Source organism: Phlebotomus argentipes, unplaced genomic scaffold, assembly GCF_947086385.1.
Source record: "Phlebotomus argentipes unplaced genomic scaffold, Phlebotomus argentipes genome assembly contig_15, whole genome shotgun sequence".
NCBI classification, from domain to species: domain Eukaryota; kingdom Metazoa; phylum Arthropoda; class Insecta; order Diptera; family Psychodidae; genus Phlebotomus; species Phlebotomus argentipes.
In genome coordinates this window covers 5,936,003-5,959,861 of record NW_026776181.1, presented here as the reverse complement: position 1 = coordinate 5,959,861, position 23,859 = coordinate 5,936,003, and the positions used below count along the sequence as shown (strand labels likewise).

The 23,859-nt window shown below is 41.1% G+C and overlaps 4 protein-coding genes and 1 long non-coding RNA gene across 5 annotated transcripts; 1 reads left to right on the top strand and 4 right to left on the bottom strand.

Annotated features, from left to right (window-relative positions):
* Positions 1–803: 803 nt before the first annotated feature.
* Positions 804–1,538, bottom strand: LOC132262390 (uncharacterized). Its single transcript, XM_059761661.1, has one exon. It carries the CDS (start codon positions 1,536–1,538, stop codon positions 969–971), a length of 570 nt encoding a protein of 189 aa, XP_059617644.1. The 3' UTR covers positions 804–968.
* Positions 1,539–7,442: 5,904 nt separating this feature from the next.
* LOC132262192 (uncharacterized) lies at positions 7,443–13,801 on the bottom strand. Its single transcript, XM_059761371.1, has 4 exons — positions 13,362–13,801; positions 8,388–8,685; positions 8,167–8,328; positions 7,443–8,103 (listed from the first exon to the last, which is right to left on the bottom strand). The coding sequence occupies exons 2-4, from the start codon at positions 8,628–8,630 to the stop codon at positions 8,008–8,010; spliced, it is 501 nt and encodes a 166-aa protein (XP_059617354.1). The 5' UTR covers positions 8,631–8,685; positions 13,362–13,801; the 3' UTR covers positions 7,443–8,007.
* Positions 13,802–14,645: 844 nt separating this feature from the next.
* Positions 14,646–15,374, top strand: LOC132262713 (uncharacterized). The gene is made up of 3 exons (XR_009468466.1): positions 14,646–14,766; positions 14,830–15,066; positions 15,128–15,374. It is a non-coding gene; the product is annotated as an uncharacterized LOC132262713 (long non-coding RNA).
* Positions 15,375–15,470: 96 nt separating this feature from the next.
* On the bottom strand, positions 15,471–16,166 carry LOC132261763 (uncharacterized). The gene is made up of 3 exons (XM_059760726.1): positions 16,096–16,166; positions 15,682–15,868; positions 15,471–15,596 (listed from the first exon to the last, which is right to left on the bottom strand). The coding sequence occupies exons 1-3, from the start codon at positions 16,164–16,166 to the stop codon at positions 15,471–15,473; spliced, it is 384 nt and encodes a 127-aa protein (XP_059616709.1).
* A 693-nt stretch (positions 16,167–16,859) lies between these two features.
* LOC132261759 (uncharacterized) lies at positions 16,860–18,792 on the bottom strand. The gene is made up of 4 exons (XM_059760710.1): positions 18,761–18,792; positions 18,515–18,661; positions 17,419–17,508; positions 16,860–17,243 (listed from the first exon to the last, which is right to left on the bottom strand). The coding sequence occupies exons 2-4, from the start codon at positions 18,644–18,646 to the stop codon at positions 16,860–16,862; spliced, it is 606 nt and encodes a 201-aa protein (XP_059616693.1). The 5' UTR covers positions 18,647–18,661; positions 18,761–18,792.
* Between the last annotated feature and the right edge of the window lie 5,067 nt (positions 18,793–23,859).

Genomic DNA, 23,859 nt, shown 5'->3' with positions numbered 1-23,859 from the left:
GTTGTATTCAATTTGTAATTCAATACTTGTACAGTTTTCTTGATAGAGCGAATCACATAAATACACCTGCAAAATCCCATCTGTTGGTAATTATATTCGTGAGAATTCTATTGATGTTCCAGAAAAACTGTCTGAATGAACATTTTCCACAAATTCACTCGCACTTATGATGATTTTCAAGGTATTCGAGAGAGTAAAGTCAATGGAGAATTCCACTTCCGCTTCTGGAGATTTGCAAATCTCATTCCAAATGCATATGACTAACTCTATTGAGTTAAATTCGACGGTTGCCTCGAAAACTATTGAAAGCATAAAATGATATTTTCTCATTTTCCATGAAATTCGCTGTTATATTCAATTAAATTAATAATATTTTGATCAATTTGGTTGCAGATCTTTATATTTCTCCTTTAATTCTATCAAGACGATTTTTGATAGTTTTCATAATCATGATTTTTGTGTTGGACACAAGTATGAATTTTTCTGAAAACCTTGAACTCTAAGCAGCTATCAAAGCGAGCGATCAATACGAGCGAAAATCCCCGTTTTCTCAATGAATGAACAACAGAGCGCGCTTTGGACAAAAAGCTCATAACGAATTCGGTATGATTTTCGAATTATCAGCTCATTACAGAGCTTTTGTTGATTTCCAGAGAAAGCCCATCACTCGACCAAAACGCCTAAAATACACAACACGAGGAAATGTATTTCCATCTACTCATCCGACAGCAAATTGCGGTGTTTGACATTGGAACCACATTCAACACTCATGCAAATTTAATTCACTTTCGTGTAAAGCATCGTGATTCGTGTTGCAAAGTCCCCACTTTTCACGTAAAAGAAAACTCGTTTCGTAACACTAAAGCTTCAAACTCACGATTTATTATTGTTGTAATGTAGAAAACAATTTTTGAGAATTATGCATTGACAGAATATTAGCATCACAAAGGACTTTAGGAGGATTGGAATTAGCTGATCTTCCTGCAGCGTCCGTTGCGGTCCTTCTTCTCTCCGTCCGGGCAGAAGGATGGCGCATCGAAGAGCGACCGATCGTCCAGCGAGATGTTGGCAGGAGTTGTCGATGCGATCACAGTGTCGGGAAATCTCTCGTCTGTCTCATTGATGAACGCGCGCACGTCAATTTCCCACACGAGGCGCTCGTCAACAGTGCTCGTGGGGATGGTCAGAGGGACCTCCGAAGGATAGGGCGCCATTGGCGTCTTCGGTGTCGGGAATATCTCGGTGACATTGGCTGGAACTGCCACTACAGGCACTTCTGTCGCCGATCCAGGAGTCAATTTGCCCTTCACATAATTATATCCACTCGTGACGCCGTCCTTGATCTTCTTCGCGCCGTGAACAATTCCGCACTTGATGTTCTCGAAGAATCCCGACACGCCCGACGCCTCATCGCGCTCCTCACTACTGTCGTGATCGTGATGGTGATCGTGATCGTCGTCAGGAATGTAGTGCGCCTTCACAATCGAGATCACAACGCTGAAGGTGATCACGATCAGAAGCAATCTTTTGCTGATCATGCTCTCTAACTTCTCAATAACTTCTCACTAAAGAATCTCGCGAAGTCTCACTGGCAGTCTCGATTATCTCGTCGCAGTATTTCTGATTACACGCACGATCGCAGGATCGAAAGTTCATCGGCAAGCCAGAGTCACTGTTGATACTCCACTCAGCGCCTCACTGAGACTGACTCGGTCGCAATTGCTCACTTTATGCTTTGGCCTCACTGACAATTTTTCACAGTCTCAGCTGGCAAACCTGTTATTGGATTCACATTGATGATACAAAGAGAATTTCAGATATTCCCGCCATGTTCAGGCAGCATGACAGCATGAATTCCCAGCAATTTTCCACTACTTCCTTCCAAGCATCACGCAACCGCGACGCGATAATCCCTCCAATAAGGAATCTCACACCCTTCCAGAGTTGCTGGGAAAACCCCAATCGCGATAGAGATTATTGCACTTGTCGCAATCGACGCTGTCGTCAACCTCAGGGCCGCATTGCGAAGGCAATGCAAATACATTTCTCTCTCTCTTTCCATGTCTTGCGATTCCGTGAAATATCGAAATTCCGTGTGTCTTTACGAGGTTCACGCGGTAAAAAGCGGAGAGACTAATTGGTTGAGTGCTTTTTCGAGATGCCGCTTCATTTTCCCGCATGACTCACTCGAGAATCCACACAATTGATTTAAAAATCAGATTAAAATGTGCATTAATTGAGAATTAGTCAGAGTCAATTTAGTGTCTGTGGAAATTTCGCAGCACGAGATTTACGTTTTTTGTTACTCCGCATGACTCAAAATTAGGCTCAATTGTTTGCTTCGTTTCATGTTTGCAGAGCACTTTTGTGACCACTAATTGACCATTGCGGAAGAGACGCAAAATAGAGTAAAAATTTCTTGCTTGTCCATTTTTCAACTCATGTAAATGCTGAACAAAGACAAGAGCGGCTCATATCGATGCTCAAGGGTATGAAATTGATAGCTGGAAAATCTGGAATGAATGGCAAGTCAATTGATGTTTAATTATCAAATTTAATCAGTTCATCGGCCAGTTTATTGAATATCCGCAATAAATGTGAAGTGCTTAAGTGGGCGAAAAATTTTATTTTTAATCAAGAACACTTCGACGGGCGAATCGAAAACTCTGAAGGGTTAAAATCGTCATTTTTTAGGACAGCGAGTTGTAAATTTGGAGTTAACATGCTGCTAAATTTGCCAAATTTACCTCAAGACTCTAAAAACACGTTCTAATCGGTTTTTAAAGTGTTAATATTGCTCTGTAATCATTATTTTGTTAATGTTTCAATTCATTTTATTAGTAATCATTGGAATTTATGACTGAAATATGTCAAAATTATTAGAAAAACTGGAAATATTAGTTTTTAAAGTCGATTTTTAATAGTTATCGAGTGTATTTTATCCAATCAAGTCCTAAAACCCATTTTTCCATGCTTTACTTGCACTTTCTTTTAAAGTTCCCAGTTGAACAAGTAACAAAATTATGCCAAATATTGTCATAGAAAATCAATGAAAATCTAAAATTAGAATGTTAATAAAAATACGCGAAAATTCTGCGTAATTTATAACTGTGCAATTTCAATTAATACTTTTCAACTCTGTTATGTCACCTCAATTGCACTCTGTAAATTATTCGTGATCGGCTTGAGGGCGTCTTGGGGCGATATAAACAGAGTTTTCATACTTGTATGATATTTGCATGACTGAAAAACCATAACGTTTTTTTCTGTGCTTCTCCTAGAGACAATCGTGCCACACAAAGTGGCACTAAATAACCATTTGTATCTGCCATATTTCATATCTTGGCCGCAAAGAGCAACAGTCGCAGCGAAGGTGTTTGACTTGCCGCTGAAGATCTGCGATGGCGCAGGGAAATCCCGCGGTGGTGCAATTTCAGAGAGCGACAGTGATATTGTGCTACTTAGTTTAAAAGTAAATTTAATATCTTCCACAAATACCGCAATATTGCTGATGAAAACTCACGCGACGTCTCTCCAAATGATTATTCCCTGTGTTTGTGTTTGTCGTGGAAATTGAATGAAGGACTTGCTTGAGGAGACGAAGGAGGAATTAGTTTCCACATCATGGTGAAACTTTTCCCGAAGACACTGGCGGTGAGACCATCTTTCAGGCACTTTCCAACCGAAAAGGGCTCGCCGGATGGGATGGAAAAACCCAATTTCTCTCTCTCTCTCTGCAGACTTCTCTCGATTGGGAGGCGCACGTGAAAACCCCCCGTCGAGTGGAGAGAAAAATGATCAGAATGATATTGGGAATCGTACAAGAGAAACAAATCTATTGTTTGTGTCGTGGAAAAGTTTTATAATTTCACTCCATGCCTTCAGGTCTGACGAGCAAGTGGAGCTCCTCTCCTCGGCCACATTGCCCAGATAATTGTCCGAAAGTTTCAGCGGGTGATACGGCAAAACAGAGTCAAGCTGCAGAGCACGAGGCGCAGGATGACCCCAATTAGGGGGTGAGCTCACCCTCCTCACCCCGGCCAGTGGCCAGTGCTGGACGGAATTGAACTTTTCCCAGGCCAGAGCCAAGCAAATCAAGCACATTCATTGATCGGCTCAGTTTGCAGCCCTTCTGGCCCGCAGAGCACCGGTGCCATTAAATACACTCGCCCTCAAGTGTTTTTGGGGCTTGCGAAGCTGTAAAATGAAAATAATTAGTGGCTCGAAAGTTTCACCGCAACTTCCAGTGTTTTCACACATTTCCTCCTCATTTGCGAGAAAAATTGGAAATTGCAGTAATTCGGCTAAAACACCCAGATTGGACGGCTTTAGCGTCCGGTCAACATGTGTGTGTGATAATTGAGGTGATAAGAAAATATGGCTAATTACAGTAATGCGCGTTTGTTTAAATTTGGCGCAAAAGTTATTAAAATTTTACCACAAAGCGCTATTGATGATGGGGAATCCTTTCGGAAAAATAACAACGCATTTTCCCATTTGTAATGTTGCATATTTGTATGCATCAATGCGTAGAATTTTGATTTGAATTCTCTAATTAGGAGTTGCTGGAAATGATCAAATTGTTTTCAACCTTTAAACACAATGCGAAATATAATTGCTTTTTGATTATATAAAATAGCCATATCAGAATCTAGCTAAAATACAGATGATTATTCAATAATAATTTCCCTTCTCACACGTCAAGTACAACTCAACGTGTAATTGCACAGTGAAAAGGAATCGAAATATATGATCTTATGCACAAATTGAGAGGCAAATCATAATTCGTGGGCTTTAATTATTTAATTATACATTCTACTTTCAAGATTAAATGCTCATTCGTGATTTATTCAGTCATTTTACCAGCAAAAAAGCTCATTAGGATTGGCGGTCAGTGCAAGGATTCAAGTGTTTTTCATTTTTTCACAAGTTTTTTTTCATTGAAAATGAGTGTGTGGAGTTATTTTAACATCCATTGAATGGGCAAAACTCTGAATTATCCCCAGTTAAAGCTTCCACGGGTCTTCTGCTGAAAAGGCCACCTGAGGCAATTCGTAAGCAATATCGAATGACAAGTTGAGGTAATAAATAAATGGCATAATTGAACAAATTAATTTCATATTGAGGAAAAGCGCCCAGCAGGAGGAAAACTTTGTAATATCAAAACTTTTGCATTTTGACATGCGAAAGGAAGTTTTTGGCGGAAAATTGGCGAGAAAATAAATGCGCACGAGAGAAAATTTGTTGATTTAATAAAAAGGAAAATTATACGGCCAACGACCAAAATATGCACTCGACAATTTTATTTGTTCTCTAAAACGAGGAGTATAAAATGCAAGCCGAAGCGAAGAGAGTGCCATATGTGCTTTTTGCTAAAGTTTTACACAGAATTTTCTGACTCGAAAATGGCTCTTTGCAAGAGGGTTTATAAATAAAGTGAGTAATAAATCGATAATTTGTAATATGTAGTTTTTACGGCTTTTTTCTTAAAATAATTTAAATGTTTCCTAATTTGCTCCAATTGCATGATTTTTGCAGAGGCAATTTGGGCATCTTTTGCAAAATTAGTAGCACACCTCTGCAGAAGCAGAAACAGAGAAATAAAAGCGAGAATTATGAGTGAAAAATTATTGTGAAAATTTCATTGAAACAGATGGCTAAAATAACATTCAGCCGTATTGAGTGCTCTTTCATGTTGAATTTGTTGTCCAAAGTTTTGCCAGGAGAGATTCTCGTCGCATTTCTAATTTCGCCGCATCGAAACTTTCGCCGAGCTGGAGACTTTTCCACCCCCGCCCCACAACACCCACCCCGAAGCCGCCCCCCCCCGGGAGGGAGCGAAAGATTGTGTCTCCGGGCGAGTCTCAGTGGAACTATCGTCTTGGCTTATATTGACTTTTATTGTGCTGCTGTGACCCAACTTCTCACCACCGCCACATCACGCCCTTGCGCCGAGGTGATGAAGAAGTGTGCAATAGGCCAATCGTCTCCCCGGAGGGAGGATGCCATTGTTGCCGAGGGTGGCTGTCGAATAATCAAAACATACGAGTATGAAAAGGAATTTCAAAAATTCCCTACTCGGACGCCGGGCATAAAGTTGGGAGAAAAATGTGCGAAAGTGGGTGAGACATTTGGTCATGATTTCTTATTTGGCACTGTTGGGGTTGAGAATAAACCGAGGGATTTTCATTATGGCACCCACTGCTGTCCGCCAGCCATTGTCCACTGGGAAGCACTCGACCCACAGGAATGCCCTCCCGTGCAGCCACATCCCGAGATACACTCAGAGCAAAGAGCCCGGCAAATTGAAAGTAATAATATTGGAGAGCTTAACGGGCTTTCCAATCTCTCTCGACAGCTGAAGTCGAAACTGCACGGCGAATGTGCTCAGAACGAGAGCTTCATGCAAACAACCGAGGGGAAGACAATATGTGCTAAAACTGTACACCACTTCCAGACACTTCTACCAGATTTTGTGCAGAAATCCTTAATTTACCACTATAGAATCCAGGTTTTTCCGTCTCAAGAGGTTAAATCTCTTCAAATGCTTAGATTTTAGATTACAAGAAATGATCTTATTGATCCTGGATTTATTCATGAACAATTTCCGTCTTGATTTTCTAGTTTTGTCTACAGAAAATGCTTAGAAAAATTCTGATCAAATTATTAGGTTATGAATCCGGCTTCAGAAACTCTTTTTAGACTTATTTTAATCCTTTTAAATCAGAATATGAGTCCAATACAGCGAATATCCCAATATTTCTACTAGAAATTGACGTTGAATTAGTCACTTCAATCAGTTATTCAATCACAAAAATTCGTATTAAATCAACCACATAACCTACAAAAGCAACAAAATTGATTTAATAAATGCCTAAATTTGCTGAAACAGATGCTTTTAAATATCTTACCACTTCTGCAAAAACTGTACACCACTTCCGATCGTAATATCTACCCCTTGAAATCAACATAATAGACAAAATTCCAATTTCGCTCTCCTGAAAAATTCAAGCCAACTGGCAGAGGATAAATTATGGTAGACTTTTATTCAGGTGGGGAAGAAATGTTTACATTATATTCCTGTCCCTCTAATCAGCTTTTCTCCACACTAATCAGTCGATTTTCCTGAGTGCAGCTCGGGAAGAGACACAGGAGATCTCATGGAAGATGTTTGTGTAGAAGTCTGGGCGTAAATCAAATGAGAAAAGCGCTTTTTCCCCCCATCTTTTCCCAACTCAAACAATTTCGCCGTTTATCTCTCCACCCCCTCGTGCCCACCTCACCAATCTCCAAACATTGAAATTACGTTAGCAGAAGCAACGAGTCGATCCGACGCTGCACGTCTCTCGCCGTCGAAATATGGGAGACATTTAATGAATTTCTCCCACAAGCACTCCAAGTCCAGTGACCACGGTGGCTAAGGAAACGACCATCCAGCGCATTTAATTCTGAGTTCAAACTTTATTTACACCTGTTTCTCTTCTGTGGCTCAAAAACGCCACTCCCCGGAGACATTCTCGCCCTGCAGAGTCGCCAGAATGTCTCTCTGTGGGGGTTGAAAGTGTGAGGTGGTTGCAGGAATATTTTCTATGAGGTACAAAATGTCTAAATTTAATCCTACGAGCACAGTGATATTTGCTGTTAATTAATATGTATTGAGCCTTTTATCACAGAGAAATTACAACCTCATAGTGTGTACATAGTGTGTGGCATTTGCGCTTATTAACCCTAACATTACAATTACAGTATCCCCCATCGAAAAACTATGCAATTTACACACTCACGATTCTCTCTCTCGAATTAATGCAACATGAGATGCTGCTACACATCCAGCATTGGCAATTGGGTGTTGGCATTCCAGCCAGATCACTGACTATCAATTATGTTTGTGAATCGAAAATCGCCCCAACCAATATTCTCATGTGTTCGTGAACGTTCTTACGGGAGAGTGGGAGGGAATATAATAAATTAATTTATGTAATGCTAAACGCAAACTAATAAATATGGCTAATTTATCGAATTATCTGCCGGCAGGTTGTACACAAATGGAGCCAGAGAGTTGCCGAGCTGCACTTTGTACTGCTGAATTGTTCGCTTTGATTCCTGCAAGAGACATTTTCAGTTCAATTGAGATTTAGTGCGATATTGCAGTATAATTTGGATCACCTCTTGGGCATCCAGCAACTCCAGCTGGTAGACTCGCTGCAGACCGCGGAAATTGCGGCCCAGAATCCTGCCGAATTCCCTTCGAGACAGCTTTGTTCTCTCCGTGGTGGTTGTCGTTGTGGCATTTGGATCACTCTGAGGCTCCTGCACGGCGATTACGGGCTGAAAATAATTGGAATTTGTCACACTTTCCTCCAGAAACACCAGCTAAAATCACACACCTTTTTCGTGGCTGTGTCGGAGAAACTGTTCTTCAGGACGTCGTAAATGCGCGCCAACGTGTAAGACGCATCGGTTTTCTGAGCCTGATGGAGCTGATGAATGGTGAAAATTGACTGGAAGAAGCCAAGTATGGATCGGGGCCGTCTAATCTTGGCTGCGCCTGAACTTTCTTCGCCATTATCCGTTAATTGGCTCGTTACTACGCTCACTATCAGCAACAGTCCCAGCGCCCACTTCATCATTTTCTCCTCGTTTGCCCGTCGCTGAACTCCAATTTGCACAGTCTGTCTAATTTGTCTGTGGGAAAAGAGAGAGACGCATTGTTGCGGGGCGATGAGACAAAGAGTGAGATAATGGCACGGTAATTTGGTCATTCAAGTGTCTCGGCAGGTCGAGATGGAGTCGCGATGCGTGAAGTTCCCATCGTCACGATCAATCGTCACCGTTTTTCGCTGTCAATGGTATTCATATCACGGTCATATCACCGCTGCACGACAACGCACTTATGCAATGCCACAAGAGGGCTCTCAATTAACCTCCATTTCCACTCCTGTCGCCCCAATGCGAGGGCAAGGGAGAGATAATTGGGTCAGAAGTGGTGTACAGATCAGTAGAAGTTTCAGGAAGCGGAAGTGCTTCAGTTTTTGCAATATTTGATTCATAGTTTTGATCCTAGTCGCTATTTCTTAAGAATATGCAATGCTAATTATAGGATTATAATCAAGAAAACTACGAAAAAGTGCTATTTTCGCGGAAGAAAATCAGAATATTGTACGAAAACGAGAGTTTTAAAGTTGTCATTTAGATTTCAGTCAGTTTTCAGTTAATTTTCAGTTAATTTTCGATTAATTTTCAGTTATATTTCAGGTAATTTTCAGTTAATTTACATTTAATTTTCAGTCAGCTTTCAGACAGTTTTCAGTTAATTTTCAGGCTATTGTAAATCAATTCTTATCCAAGTATTCATTTTGACATATATTTGTCAGTTAGAATTCGGTTAGATTCCAGTAAGTTGATTCCAGTCTTGTCAGTTCTGGAAAGTGTTAAGAATTTTTCACAAAAATTGTAAAAGTGCCACGAAGCGGTGTACAGATTCAAGCCACATTGTCTTCCCCTTGCGCGAGGGTGAAATTCACGACACTTTTGCCAGTGCTGATCGACTGCAATGCCTGCGCTTCGACCTTCGCGGTCACTTGGCAGAAGTCGTTTCAGCTCTCTTCCAAGGCCGCGCATTTCATCCGCATTGACTCAGCCATCAATTTCTGAAATCGATTCACACACTTCTCTCGCCACAGTGAATTATGCAATGGCAATTTCATCTGCACTTTTTGCCGTTCAACCCAATAACTTCTCTGACCATTTCTTCTTGCTCAAATATTCCATTTCGGGAGCGTGTTTCATGGTGGTTTTTTTGCGGTGTGAGCTCATCCACCAGTTATTAGGAAACTTCTTTCGCAAGAATCATCCAACGGAGATTTTCTAATAAATGAATTTAGTGCTTGGGATTTTCCTGCACAATTTTTGTATACAAAATATCACTCAGACTCAGTTTGAAATGAGCATTAGAGAGCTTATGCAAATCTTCTGTGGTTTCTACATAAGAAAACAAGGTCTCATTTGTCAAGATTTGTATTTTGACAATGCACCACTTCAGAAACGACAACTTTTGTAAATCCAAGGTGAATTACGGCTCTCGGTTGATCCTTGCGATTTCGTGTGTTTACCTTTCAATCAAAATCCTTTCATTCACTTTACTAAATTGATTGCCCGTCATGTCAACATGCAATTTTCGGATTATATTTTTTTCCGCTTCAGAATGCTTTCCTTGAGCCAATTTAAGTTCTCAAGTGACGAAATGCGGCTATTAATTACAGTATGCAGACACTTGGGCTCAATTTGGCACAGCTGAAAAATGAATTGGGTCTCCGAGAGCCATAAATAATTTTTTGGACAATCACCATTAAGACGATAGTCGGCAAAAAATCGCCCGTAATCGACCGCAACTGACCGAAAGTGAAAGCTCCCCAGCATTGTGTGCTCTGCAGAGTGTAATAAGCAAACTATGTGTTCAATGAGGTATTATGTCACCCACAAATTTGATTAATACATCTTTTCATCTCATTAGCGTGTCCCACTCGTTAAATTATTATCAATTGAATTAGCGGAGAAATGCGGCCGAGTGACCCAAAGACGCGAATGGCGGTGGGGGAATTGTTTACCTCTCGTGCGTCAACTTTCCACACAACATGCGATGGTTTGTTTTATTTACATTTTCGGACGATTCCCAGCGAACACATTAAGCTGAGAATTTCATCATGCTCAAAGATCTGCTCGAAAGAGCGCTTGTTACAGGTCAAAATACTAACATTACTCGCGATGTCGCATGCGAGTTTTCTTAGAGTTAAGAAATTTTCATGACATTATGTACTCTTAGGCCTCTTATTGATTGAAATGCAGAGAAAAATGCTTTCATCTGCTCAATATTGAGCAAGAAATGTTCGAAAGTGAAGAAAACATAACTCAAATTGTGGCGATGAATCTGTTCAATATTGTTAGTTCCTCCATCGTCCGCCACAATCGTTGCTCGATTATGAGCACTTTGGCTCAGCAGTAAATCAGCTGAAAAACATGCTGATTTTAGGTCAGTGTGTTCGCTGAGTTAATTTCAATGGAACACCATAAATACTGTAATCCGTGCTAAAGATTGCGTTGGCTAATAAACTTCAGGTACATTTGAAACACATAAAGCACTCCATAAGGTCGCGGTATTTTCGCGGGAAACGTCTCATTTCAATATTAGCTGTAATCAATGCAAATTACCTGTCAACAACCCATCTTTGTGCACGAATATACGCTTGTCAATCCCGCATTTTCACGGCTGTTCAAATCCGACACGCAAGACACTCGCTTAATTAAGCAATGTGGTGCAATCGTGCTAAGTATTATTTAATAAAGTCCCTCGGTCACTTCTTATGTGACTTCTCACCTCCTCCGCGAGGTGCTAATTTCACAGCAATTTGCTCAGCAAAATTAGACTTGAAAGACTCTGCGGTTGCCTGCAATCGATGCAGATGGTTTCTCATGATCTTCGCGGCCTCTTGGGTCACCTCTAGTCTAGAGAGACGATGTGCAATCTCGCGATGGAGTTTCTCTCTGTGACATTTCCATCAGCGTTGCTGCAAGATTATTTAGCATTCTCTCTATTGCTCATGATGATGAGAATTGATGGCGAAAAAGCTCATATCTCATCGTGTGTGTGTTTTTTTTTCATCCAATTTCACGACATTTCCTCATAAACGGTGATCACACACATCTTACAGTAACGCACCTTTTTTCGGGTTGATTTTCGCGCTCGCGCGCGCGCTTTTTTCCCCGCGAAGGTGCTTCAAGGTTTTATTTGTCCCGATGAAGTAACTTTTTCTTCAATTTCTCACACCAACCGCACTCAAAGTAAAGTTCGATTAGGTCAAAAGTGGAGACGAAGCGCGGACTTTTCTTGTAAATTGTTTGCACGATGAAATATTTGCTTTTGTCTCCACAAGATTAGCGTCTCTCTCCCCCGGCAAGAGGTGCAATTTTCTCGCGAAGAAGCACTTCGGATTCATCTATTCACGATTGTCTCCTGCCGGCATATTTCTCGATTATGCAACACGCGAGGTATTTTGTGGTTTTTGTCTCTTCTTGCCTCTTACGAATTATCATTGAGCCACGATTATGAAATCTCCATAAACAAGTGCTTCGATATGCATCGAGTTTAACTAAATGAGCTGCAATATTTACCTACGAGTTTGCAAGTTTGCACACGTGAGCTGAGATGATGGAGACGGAAAGATCGCTGCGGGTTTATTCAATTTTGTCATCAAAATTATGTATCTCGTCTGGGCGAGACGAAATGTCTCACGAGATTTATGGAAAAATACATAAATTTATGTGGCACATCTTGATCACTTTGTTCCACGGTGGTAAACATAGCCACTTATTAAAGCCAACTTAGTTGCAACGCCTCGCATTTTCTTGATCAAGCAGAAAAAAATTTCAAAATTTAAGAGGTTTCTTTTCTAGGTCAACAAGTTCTTCGCTCTAACCACAAAACTTTCTTTACACAACTTATCTCTTACTCATATTTTACCTTTATATTATTGCAAAACTATTTCCAAATTCACTAATCGCGTAAGTATTTTTTTTTTTGCAACACACGAAGAAATTGTTCTAATTCTCCACAATCCATTGCACTTTGGCTAGCATCCAAGCAAATAATTAACTACAAACTGACATTTTCCCGGCTGCAGAATACTTTATACGTAATGCAAAATGCATGCAATATTTTACAGGGGGAAAAAAATTATTTAGAGAAATTGCAAATGTGATGCAATGGAAGACTTGCGTGTATCGGACAAAAGATCATTTTCACGGGAGCTTTCATCGTCAATTGATTGCCCTGACGGTGATGCTTTTGAAGGGAAAAGTCAAGGTTTGCGCGTGGGAGATTTTTACTGGAGATTTCCATTTGATCTTGACTTCACCTCAACATATCAGCGCCGCGAGAGGGTGTTTTCCCGATGGTTTCATTGAGATTTCGGACGATTGATTGACGTACGGCAATTAGGCAGAGAGCAATGCGAACATGTAAATGGGGAGCCTTATTGGATTTATATGAAAATGCTCCGTTCATAATGCAAACAAACACTTAGCATTAGCCGAGCTGCAGAAGCCAATGGTCAGATATGTTGCATAATGCTCGTGTACTGAGTGGCAGTCCGGAGCACTTCTGACTCTCGTGGCTTTGTTATTATGTGGCGGAATGCTTTAATTGGAATTGGAGCGAAGACGGAATAAAATTTGGTGTGTCTTAACATCCACCGAAAGAGGACAAAAAAATTGCCAACGATTTTCAATCCATCAGCCTTCACTTTTATCTCCACAGAGACACTTTCGCGCACCATTTTACCACCGATAATAACACAATGACTTACGAATTTCTCGGAAAATGGATTGTCTTCCGACCCCGTTAAGTAACAACTTCACTTATGATGATTTCCACGACACTTTTTGCACCACAAAATTGTCCCCATTCTTCCACAATGATGCAATCACGGATGAACAGCAGCGGCAAGGATTCTCTAGTCCTCAGAGGTTTCCACTGCGAGCGTAAACACTTTTCCACGAGCTTTTCAGTGTGAAGGAAAGATTTTGAGCGGCACAATGGCAGAAAATCGAACTAACTGGCTCGTGGTGCAGACCGAAAGTGTTTACGGTGCGACGGCAACAGGTATTGCCAGCAAATCGAGGCGTTTTTGAAAGGCGGTCTGTGTGAGTGTTCCAAGTGCGATAAGTACAACATCTTTTACGTAAGCTGCAGCAGAAAACCTGCCTATCAATTGCATCCCCACTTTGGGGGCTTCGCCATGTGCTTCACGACGTCACGCCAAGGCAAAAGCGTCATCGATTGTCATCTTAGGAAGGGCAAAATAGTGCACTGAAAAGTGGCAAAATAATGCGACTGACCACAAAGGAATTTATAACAATTATCAACATAAAAAGCGTCTGGTATAAACTTGAAAATAGGCTAAAATCATCACTTGTTTGCTTCACGACACGAAAATGTAATTATTCGACACGCACGTATTTTCGGCACTTTAAGCGACCTTCAAGGCTCGCAGGTTATTTTTATCAAATTCGTCTGGATACAATAGTTGACTCAGTTTACATTTTCAGCGTCTTTGTGATCAAAAATTATCTGCATTCAGTTACATAAGTGACTAATTCGCTTCTGTTTCATGAATGAATGAATAACTAATGACATTCGGAAATATGTGCATATAATATCTTTCCAAATACATAAATTTTCAATTGGATTTAAGGGAAAATCAACAAATCAATGCTTGAACCGCACGTGGTCTTCCTAATCTTCATATTTCGCTGCAAATTCGTGTAAAGATCTCCTCTCACGTAATTTAATTACATTTTCTATTGATGTACAATATGTACAACTCGGAACATTTCATGTATAAATCAACACAGCGTGAAATGTTTTTTGTTAAAAATTGAATATTTTTCACAGCGGATCTATTTTGCTTGGCCAAAACTGTTTTGTCTGGTTTCTTTAGTCATTTTCTAGTAATTTTCAGGAAGTGCAACATGGAGTAAAAGTTTATGAATCAGAAAATGTGGTGAGATTCATGGAATGCAAAATATTCTTTTGATGATAATAAAGTTCTATTTAAGACGTCGCACACTGAGTTTATGCTTTCAGTTCTCAGTGCAACAAGCAGAGTTGCGAGTTTGATAAAAAGCTATGAAGCTAAATTGGATTATTGCCTTGCTTTTGATCGTTGGTGTAATTATTTTAAATATTGACGGCAAATCTATCACACGCAGGTGTGTTCATAATTAATTTTTTTACAATATATCCTAGATAATTTTGATTTTCTCATCTTCCAGTGCCAAGAATTCAAATCACTATATGATGAATGCGCCTTGTCCGTTCGGACAAAGAAGATTTCGCCGGACATGCCGCACAATTATTTAATAAATATGTGAATATCGCTGGAAAAAAAGCTTCATTAAATTCCCAAATATACCATTTTACTCTCTCCAATTTTACGTCATGGTTTGCCAGCTCTAGCCTAGAGCGGAACTCACACATGCGAAGAGTGTGTGAAAAGCCCGAACGATTGAGTAAACTTTCCATCTCTCTACAGTACAAAACATCAATTTTATTTTACTTCACAATCAGCAGCACACATTTGAGGGACAATTAACTAGTGGGACACTTGATGACTTCATAAAGAGGTAGTGGAAAGGCCAAAAAACGTGTCTCTTTTTCGGGAATCTTGCGCAACAGATGAGACTAAATAAACTCCGAATATAAACGACTAAATGCATAAATAAATTATTGGATGCTATTGAGGTCAATTTGCAGGCAAAACTGGTTGCGAATGAGAGTGAGAGTGAAACATTTTCTTGACCTTCGGGGCTTTTTGCAAATTGTGAGCGCGAAATCAGAAATTCCACTCGCCCAGTCCAGTCAACCCGTTGCAGTTTGTATGATGGCCGAGGCAAAAGCTGCGCCGTCGTCTCGACTATGTGCTTCCGGTCAGTACGAGAGTGCCGTTAGGTGGCGGTAGTGGTACGCCTTTCACCACAAGAGCTTTTCCCACCAGCGGCCTGAACAAGTCAACGAACACGGAAAAGCGTTTCGCTGAGTTCTGCAAAAAAGCCCAAAAGCACGCAATTTGAAGCGAGAAAAGGTGGTGAATTTGCCGTTTAAAAAGTAACTGATCTCTTCCTCACCATTATAAAATCTCCCGCCGCTTTGGAGACACTTCTGATTGTGCTCAGAGAGCTGGCGAAGGATTCACTGGGAATTTCCAGGGCTGTCTTGTGGCGATCGAGCTGCGCCACGTCGCCATTGTCGGCCTTTCCTTTGGCCAGTTTTCCTGAGCTTCCGCTGGCCTGCAAGAACAAGAGAAAATCACCACTTTAGCCACTGTTCTTGCGGAAAATCTCCCAAGACACACGTGCGATTAGATGGGAAGCTGTTGTGGGAAATGTTAGGCTCATTGTTAATAAGATGAAATATATGGTTTTCTTTGGGAGAGGAGATTCGTCTTTCCGCCCACGAGATGGATCGCTTGCGATGAGTTATTTGGGTGTTTCAGTTTGTGAATTTCGCCATTTTTAAAACAACAACCACTCGTGGATTACTCTTCAGCAATGAGGTAACCACTCGGATTGGATTTGGTCACTCTTGAGGCGGCGACCTTGTCACGTTCCATCTGACTAAATCTCTTTTTCGACAGCACAAGCGAGACACTGAAGGTGCATTAAAAGACCATTTGAGACAGCTTTTTTTCTTACATCAATTTAATACAATATTCTTTTCCACACTCAATTATATATATCAAAGAGAAAGAGTTAATGAAATCTTATTTACAAAGACATTTCTCCATTACAGATAATGAGCTATCATGAGGGGACTAAATGAGTGGTATTTGTGGCTCCGTAAATGGCATGTTGCAGGTGAAATTTGTGCAGTTTTTGGGGGCGATATGATTTCGATGCTCTTTTCTTGTGTCTTCACCTGCCCCTCTTACAGAGTATTTTATTGCTTCTGAATATCATCTAAAATGGCAAAAGCATACACTATCATCATCGGCTGGTGACTCTTCGATGGACTATGTCGCAAGGGTAAATTTCTTTTACACATCTCGTTCAAGAGGTCGATTTCTTTAGCGTCAATTTCCTAATGCTGGGCAAAATCCTACACTTTGTCTCTCTGGGTGATGATAAAATATCAAATAAAAGCTTCACAGCCACAATCGCATGTTGTCTCCTTTGCACTGTGAATTCCTCCCTTCCTCCGCCCTTAAATGCTCGGGATAAATAGGATGGTGCGATGCGGGGTATTTACAAGGATGCCGGGGTCCAGGGTGACGGCCTGATGATGGGATGTGGCGTGCGGGATTACTCTATTTGCGCTCGTCATCGGTGTCCTCGCCCAGCTCGTCGCCGCCAGTCTGGCCGCCGCCAGAGGATGAGGACAGAATGGGTCCGGAGAAGCGCAGCAGAGACGTGAGGATGCCACCGAATCCAGAGCCGCCGCCCGAGGCGTCTCCGGCATCGCCGCCGGCCGTCGCGAAGCCAGTGCCAGAGCCGCCGAGGAAGGATCCGCTCAGGCTGCCGAACTTGCTCGTGATGGCCTGAATCTTGGGCGTGATCACGGCCGAGATGAGGCTCTGCAGGCTGTTAATCTGTGGCGGTGGCTCGATGCCGTACTGCTTGTTCTTGGCAACATTCGTTTGATCCAGTACATCGATAAAGCGCGTTTTCGAATCAATTAGCGAATCAATTTTCTATGGACATTAGTATAGGAAAAGACAGGTTAAGGCTAATACGGCACAGTGTCGTGGTGTGAAAATGATAAATCTCCTCTGCCAAGAGACTATGAATAATTCAGTGTGCTGATCACATTATTTCTTTGACTCAGTGTGCTTGAGGTTAGTTACACAAGAACTTTCTTATACTCACGCTGAAAACTAATCCAAGGAGGGCGTTTTTCGTGCCAAAAACTGCATCGGGCAATTTTCTCTTCTCCCGTTCCAATTGGCCGTTGTCTTCCTGCAAATGTGGAGGGAAAAACAGAGTCGTGGAAAGGTACTCTTCAGTGAGGTCACAGAACGGCATGACCATTGAAAATTGCTAATCATCCGTTCAGTGTTTAGTCTCTCTTTGGGATTGTAAACAAATTGGATGAAGCTTAGAGGTAAAAAATGCCCTTACGTAACTGCATAGCTATGTTCAAACAATCAATAATCACGGCAAAGAGGCAAGTGGAAGGCCACATGACAGATCGAGTGTCTTAATCTGAAAGCGAAAGTCCCCACGGAGAGAGATTCTACACAGGGTGCAAAAACGGAGCCATCGAGAGATTAATTAGACGGGGCTTTAGTGAAAAATTGTTCCATTGAACATGATCGCAATATCGCGATCTCCGTTTTTAGCGCTGTGAGATAAAAAAGACCCTCAACAACCGATACAAAAGATACACAAGAGATTGACTGTTGCTAAATTTAATAATGACCGGTGATGGAATAGAGCAAACTTTCACTATCTGCGGTTTTTAGGCGGCTGATCGCGTGAAGTGTGCCAGTTTATCGGCGCTCTGGCAGATGAACATGCAGATGATTTTGACACCAACAGGCTTTTGTGCAACCGTGACCCGATCGGGCGGATTTTTCGGACTTGAGTTTGCACAGACGCTTTTCAGCCACAACGCGCAATAATGTATAATAATGGAAGATGCGCGATCATCTCGGGAGATCATCATCATCTAATGACGATGCTTCGGACGATCACGACATGGCAATTTTGCAAATGTGCGCAATGAAAGCTTTCACGGCGGATCTGTATGCGATTTGTGGTATTTAGAAGCCCGGGATTGCATAATATCTTTCTGGCACGCATCTAAATGGCCGTTATTCATGTATTGGAACTATAACTCGATAACATGTGCTATTGAGTCATTATTGGCAAATAGTCGCCCTGCAATTTCTTCAACTGTTGCGCGCGCGCGTGGCCAAAATCAGAACACAGATCATGTCAGATCACTTGTGCAAGAACTCACCACTTGATTGATGGGATCCAGGTGATCGTCGAGATCGTCGGCGCGCTTCACGCGCATCGCGGGCGAAGCCACACTTTGCTGCACTGCCAGCGTGATCAGGAAGGCCACAATTAATCCACTCTTGGTCCACATTGTGATGAAGATTGGCTGCAATGGAGAGAACAGAGAGAATTCACGATAAATTTGCAATGAAGAGCCCACGAAAAGACTGCAACACTCGAGTATTGTGAGAAACGATGTTCACACTTTTGTCTGGGCGCGAGGGACGCGTGATAGAAGTGCGGGTGGAAGTTGTCGAGGAAGAACGTGGACACTGTGCTGAAGATCACAACGCTGCCACACGAATGGAGGTTTTGAGTGGCTCCAAGAAGTAGTCGCGGGAGCATTCACGAGCGGAATGACCGCAATCGAAAGTTGTAAAGTTTGCGCGCGCTATTGCTCGGCGGCTTTGCCCTCTTCTTCTACCTCCCAAATGAGAAACTCGCGCGCTGGATGAAAATTACACCAACAGTCACAATCGGTGTATTAAATCAACTTTGTGTATTGTATTGTATTTCCATCTTTTTTTTTGCACCACCTCCTCTTCCCTCACCCGAGAAAATGGGGAGTTTGCAAACTATGGGTATTACCGAATGAATGAAAAATGCAAGTGAACCGCTCAATTCCGCGCCAGAAGCTCAATTGCAGGTGAGAACGCCCGTGTGGCCGCTGAGGACTCGCCGCGGTGGAAATGTGTGGTGATGGTGGAAAATACCACAAGAAGGTGACGCGAGTCGCACAAGATCAGCTCTCGACAGCAAATGAACCACTATCATATAAGATTGTTGGTATTTCTATAGTCAAAGCGCCCAGAAACTGGGTCAGCTGATTTCAATTAAATCAGCCACGCGGCATTTCCCCCCAAACCGCCTCCCAGCAGAACCCCATCCACCATTAGGATGATATAAAATAGCCACCACTCCGTGGCAAACTTCCCCTCCTCGCGAATCATCGTCATTTAATAGATCTTGCGAGATTCATCGTCAATTTTTCGTGGAGTCTTGCACCAAACATCCTCAATATGTTTTTAAGTGAGGCCAAGAAAAAAACGGTCGTTCAACGTGATAATTGTTCTTGTCTCTTGCAACAGAGTTGAACCACAAAAACTGACAGTCTTTTAATTCTGTGCGGATTAGTGGGACAATAAATAAATAAAATATTGCACACTAAACTGGCTTTTCGTGCGTTCTTTTGCAACAAGTGCGGTTTTGTCTCACTTTTGTAGGCCCAAAAAGTAGTTTCTTTGCGGAAAATGTTTTATATCAAAAATAATAATAAAATAAAAGATTAATTGTTCAGATAGTGAAGGTCAATAAATCAATGTAAAATCTTGCCAACTAACTTCCAAAAATGCGTGATTTTTTTCCTTATTTTAATACATGTTAAATAGCTTTTAATCGGATTAGCACGGCTTTTGTAAATATAATGCAAAACTAAGCCGATTTTCATGAGATCAACTTGAAATGTTTGGAAAATATTCCCTTAAAAGTGGCCAAAGAATTTTTTAATTGCCCAATTGGAGTACTTAAACTCCCTCATTATTTTTTTTTATTTGCAACACATGTTTAAATAGTAATAATTAGAAATCGCGCATCAATTAAAAAATAACCCAACATCGTTAAGCTATGGATGTAAATTAGCGAACTTGTTGCAAGAGGCAAATCTCAATTTTCTGCTCTTTGGGCTTTGACATCGTGAATGTCTTTCTTTTGCGCTCCGCACAGAAAAAAAGCCAACAACAAAAGCACCACCCCTGATCTTCTGTTGTGTTTTAAAATGCGCAATGCGAGCCGCATAAGGTACACAAAATAATTAATATTAATGTCATACAGACATGCAACAATTGAAGAAAGAGCTGGTAAGTCGGACAATTCAAACAATTAAGCATTTATTTGAGGAAGTGAAAGAGATAGCGGTATGAGCACGTTTTCCATTATACAATTTTGCATGGAATTTCCCTCTACTTGCGCACGCGTTTTTCATCTTCTAGAGCTTTCAACTGAAGCGTCTTTCTCGGCGCTTTTTTTTATTGCGCCCTCGCGCTTTTGCCTTTTTTTTTCTTCTTTACTTCACTCTCCTTTTCGATATGCATTTTGACATGACATGTCGCGCTTTTACTTCGCCTTGACCTCCTTGTATTTCGTTCACTCTCATAACTGGTTCAGCGACAAAACTCGCTGGGAGTCTTAAGGAGGCAAATCACTGGGTAAATGTCTGCCTCTTCTGCACACTCGAGGGGCCACTTAGCACTCCGACTATGATTGCTAATGCAGTGAAGGTGCACAAAAAGAGGTGCCAAGCATATGATGAGGCAGATGACCCACCATTGGAAGGTGCAATTGAGCCGTGCTGTTGCGAAATCTAACATTTTCCAGTGGGAATGCCGCATGAGACACCACAAAATTGTGCAACACTGCTCAAAGGCGACTGAAAATCTTTCACTAATTACTTATTTTGCTCTCATACATGCGCAAGTAGTGCAATTATGACGGGGTCGGGTGTCACAGGGGTGCCAGAGCGGCAAATCGCCGAGAATGCGGCGGAAAAAGAGGAGGAAAAGCTGCTCAAACCGGTGCAGAATTGATAAACTCTCGAAGCTTTACTCCCAGCTGTGAGAAATACCCTAAAAACTCTCCAAGGGCAGGTAATTTTGTGGAAAATAATTTAAATAATCAGCGAGTTGCACAATCGCGAGGTGTTCTTTATTGAATTTAAGGCGTAAATGTGCTGAATCACATGAATTATTTTTTTGCCAAAGAAGTAAGGCAGTGAAGTTTTGCAGAAATGTAAATGCAACTTTCAGTAATATTCATGAAATAAATCAAAATACAGTTTTGCACAATATCATTCATAAAGTAGGTAACAAAAGTGTAATTTCTTCGGTAACACTTCAATCTGAAGAAAGTAAATGTTACTGACCTCAGTGTTTTTTTAAGTAGACTTGTTGTCATATCAACTGCAGAAACAACACTGGGTTGTTTCCAAAGACTTTCAGCGTTATCGTGTAACTTTGTAATCACTATTCAATTCTAAACTACTTGCAACAATTAGAATCTCACATCAATTAAGACTTTATTAGAAATAATCATAACTATGGCAATGTGTAACTTTATAGAACAACCAGATACTGTGCATATGCAAATGACTATTGTTCCAGTGGAAACATAAAAGTGAAAAACTCATACATTGTGCAAATCACATTGAAAATCATGTAAAGAAACATGGTCATGATGAATTAATTTCAAAAGAAAACGGTAACCTAGTCAAGACGCACGGTCACCTGGCGTCTCCACTGCTCAGCAACCAGGCGCCCCCACATTGTCAACTCTCGAGGATTTTACTAACCACACACCATTGACATTATTACTGTTATTAAACCGCTTTGGATGACTTTATGTAATTGTTTGTGAAGATGACTCGCGACGTGGAATATGAGAGAGCTTTTTGTCACTTTTCATATGCACTCATAGTGTGGCGTCCTCAATTTAAGGTATACGAGAAAAACAGAGAGAGACCAGAATTCTATGCAATTCAGCGACCAGCGATACAATTGTGAAAAGTTTCAATGGAAAAACCTTGGCGCACAAGACATTTAATGTTTGTGACACCTTCCAAAGTGATCCATAACAGTAAAAGAAGCAATTGATGGTTTTACTGAGTGCAATTAAGGCCCAAATGGCTGAATAATTCGCGGTGAATTTGTCATGATCTCGCGAATTAGTGCAATTCGTCACGTTTAGTGAGCCATTAGTCACTTTGAGGGGTGTTTAGGTGAGAAATTGAAATGCTACTTAAGTAATGAGTGTCCTGACGTAAATTTCATTGCAACTAAAAATCAATTTGAGCAAAATTCACGTTTAAATCACAGTCAGAAGCATTAATTAATTGCCGGCATATTAAGAGATTTTCCCTGTCATTTGCCCTCGAGTACTGAGCAAGACATCAATTTTAATAGATTTGTGAATTTTGCACATAACGCAGTGAGTGGCTTTCCTTGAACTGAAGCTTTCACTGGGGGAGAACATTCTCCTCCAGAAAACCACTCTTTGTGCCCACTTTGCGCTCTTTTTGCTCTCTTGCTCGCCAAATCGGGTTTTTCTGCACACTTTTCACTTCTGCAGAGGTGGTTTTTCCTCTCGAGAAGCTGAAGAAAAAACCACCAAACGAGTTGCAGGCGATTTTCTGCGCTCACACCCAAATCAACTCGACGATTTTTACTTTTTGAACGCCAAGTTAATTGGTGAAATGGTGTCAGTGGAGTAAAACATGCGACTTGCGACTTTCAGTCGCGAGAAACGCTGATTGAAGAGACACAGTAAAAAGTTTCGAGCATTTTTCCTTGCACTGTCTTGGATTATGAGTGATACTCACAGCGGAATTGATGGATATGGAGGGAATTTCAAGGATTTTCGCACTAAATGTTCTGCAGAGTCTCGTTATATTTTTTTTCACCTGCACATAAAACGAAATAGCACTTGGAATTTCTCAATGTATCACATATTTTCCTTCTTCAGCGCCAACACTTTTACGGCCGCCGGTTTGAAAGGCACCAAGGCGAGGAAAACGACAGGAGAAACACAAGAGATGGTCGAATATTGCACGTTTGATTATTATTGATTTTTTTTCCTTTTGAACACAAAAATATTTGATAGCACACTAATAATTGCTAACAAGTCACAAATGAAGGAATTTTGCAATCACCGGAATTTTTTGCCGCCGCGGCGAATGTTTACCGTAAAAATCCGCGCTGCGCTCAAAGATGTGACACCAACCTCTTTGATGGCAGAGGCAAAAGTGACGACAGGTTATTAAACGCAAACATCGTGTGATAAATTTTCCAAAAGAGAAATTCCAATTGGCGGAGAAATGGTGAAATGGGCTGTTTCGCAAGTGACCTCAAATGCATCATGAAAGTGTAATACTTGAAGCCCAAACAGCTGATCTTCTGTGCTTTCAGCGAAGAAAGTATCACAAAGTGTTTTTCTTCCACTGTTGATCGTTAAAAGCTTCACTGTCGAAGAAGACCCACATTTCCTCTTAAGTTTCATCATGAAACTCTGGGCAAAAACCCCGTTCAATTTGCACCGAAAAAAAAGTAACGCTCTTTTATGTAATTTTATAGCGTCATTCGCAATTTTATTGCAATTCTTGGTCACCAGATACATTAGTTATATACAATTTCTCCTCTAATTTTAACACCCAGAGCGGTGTGTGCATGAAAAAAGCCCGCTGATATTAGATAATCACGGAAATTAGATGGTTAAATTAGTGCAGAATGAGAAAAAAGTAAGAGATTTCAGGAGATT

Bases quoted from the DNA above. Each gene is read 5' to 3' on its own strand.
- LOC132261763 (XM_059760726.1), bottom strand. From the start codon at position 16,166: ATGGAACGTGACAAGGTCGCCGCCTCAAGAGTGACCAAATCCAATCCG. The intron at 15,869-16,095 runs GTAATCCACGAG...CAGTGGCTAAAG, and splicing joins GGTTACCTCATTGCTGAAGA to TGGTGATTTTCTCTTGTTCT. The intron at 15,597-15,681 runs GTGAGGAAGAGA...GCTTTTTTGCAG, and splicing joins CGGCGGGAGATTTTATAATG to AACTCAGCGAAACGCTTTTC.
- LOC132262390 (XM_059761661.1), bottom strand. From the start codon at position 1,538: ATGATCAGCAAAAGATTGCTTCTGATCGTGATCACCTTCAGCGTTGTG.
- LOC132261759 (XM_059760710.1), bottom strand. From the start codon at position 18,646: ATGTGGACCAAGAGTGGATTAATTGTGGCCTTCCTGATCACGCTGGCA. The intron at 17,509-18,514 runs GTGAGTTCTTGC...CCACATTTGCAG, and splicing joins TGGATCCCATCAATCAAGTG to GAAGACAACGGCCAATTGGA. The intron at 17,244-17,418 runs GTGAGTATAAGA...TAATGTCCATAG, and splicing joins TCCTTGGATTAGTTTTCAGC to AAAATTGATTCGCTAATTGA.
- LOC132262192 (XM_059761371.1), bottom strand. From the start codon at position 8,630: ATGATGAAGTGGGCGCTGGGACTGTTGCTGATAGTGAGCGTAGTAACG. The intron at 8,329-8,387 runs GTGTGTGATTTT...AATTATTTTCAG, and splicing joins CCGACACAGCCACGAAAAAG to CCCGTAATCGCCGTGCAGGA. The intron at 8,104-8,166 runs GTGATCCAAATT...TGTCTCTTGCAG, and splicing joins AGTTGCTGGATGCCCAAGAG to GAATCAAAGCGAACAATTCA.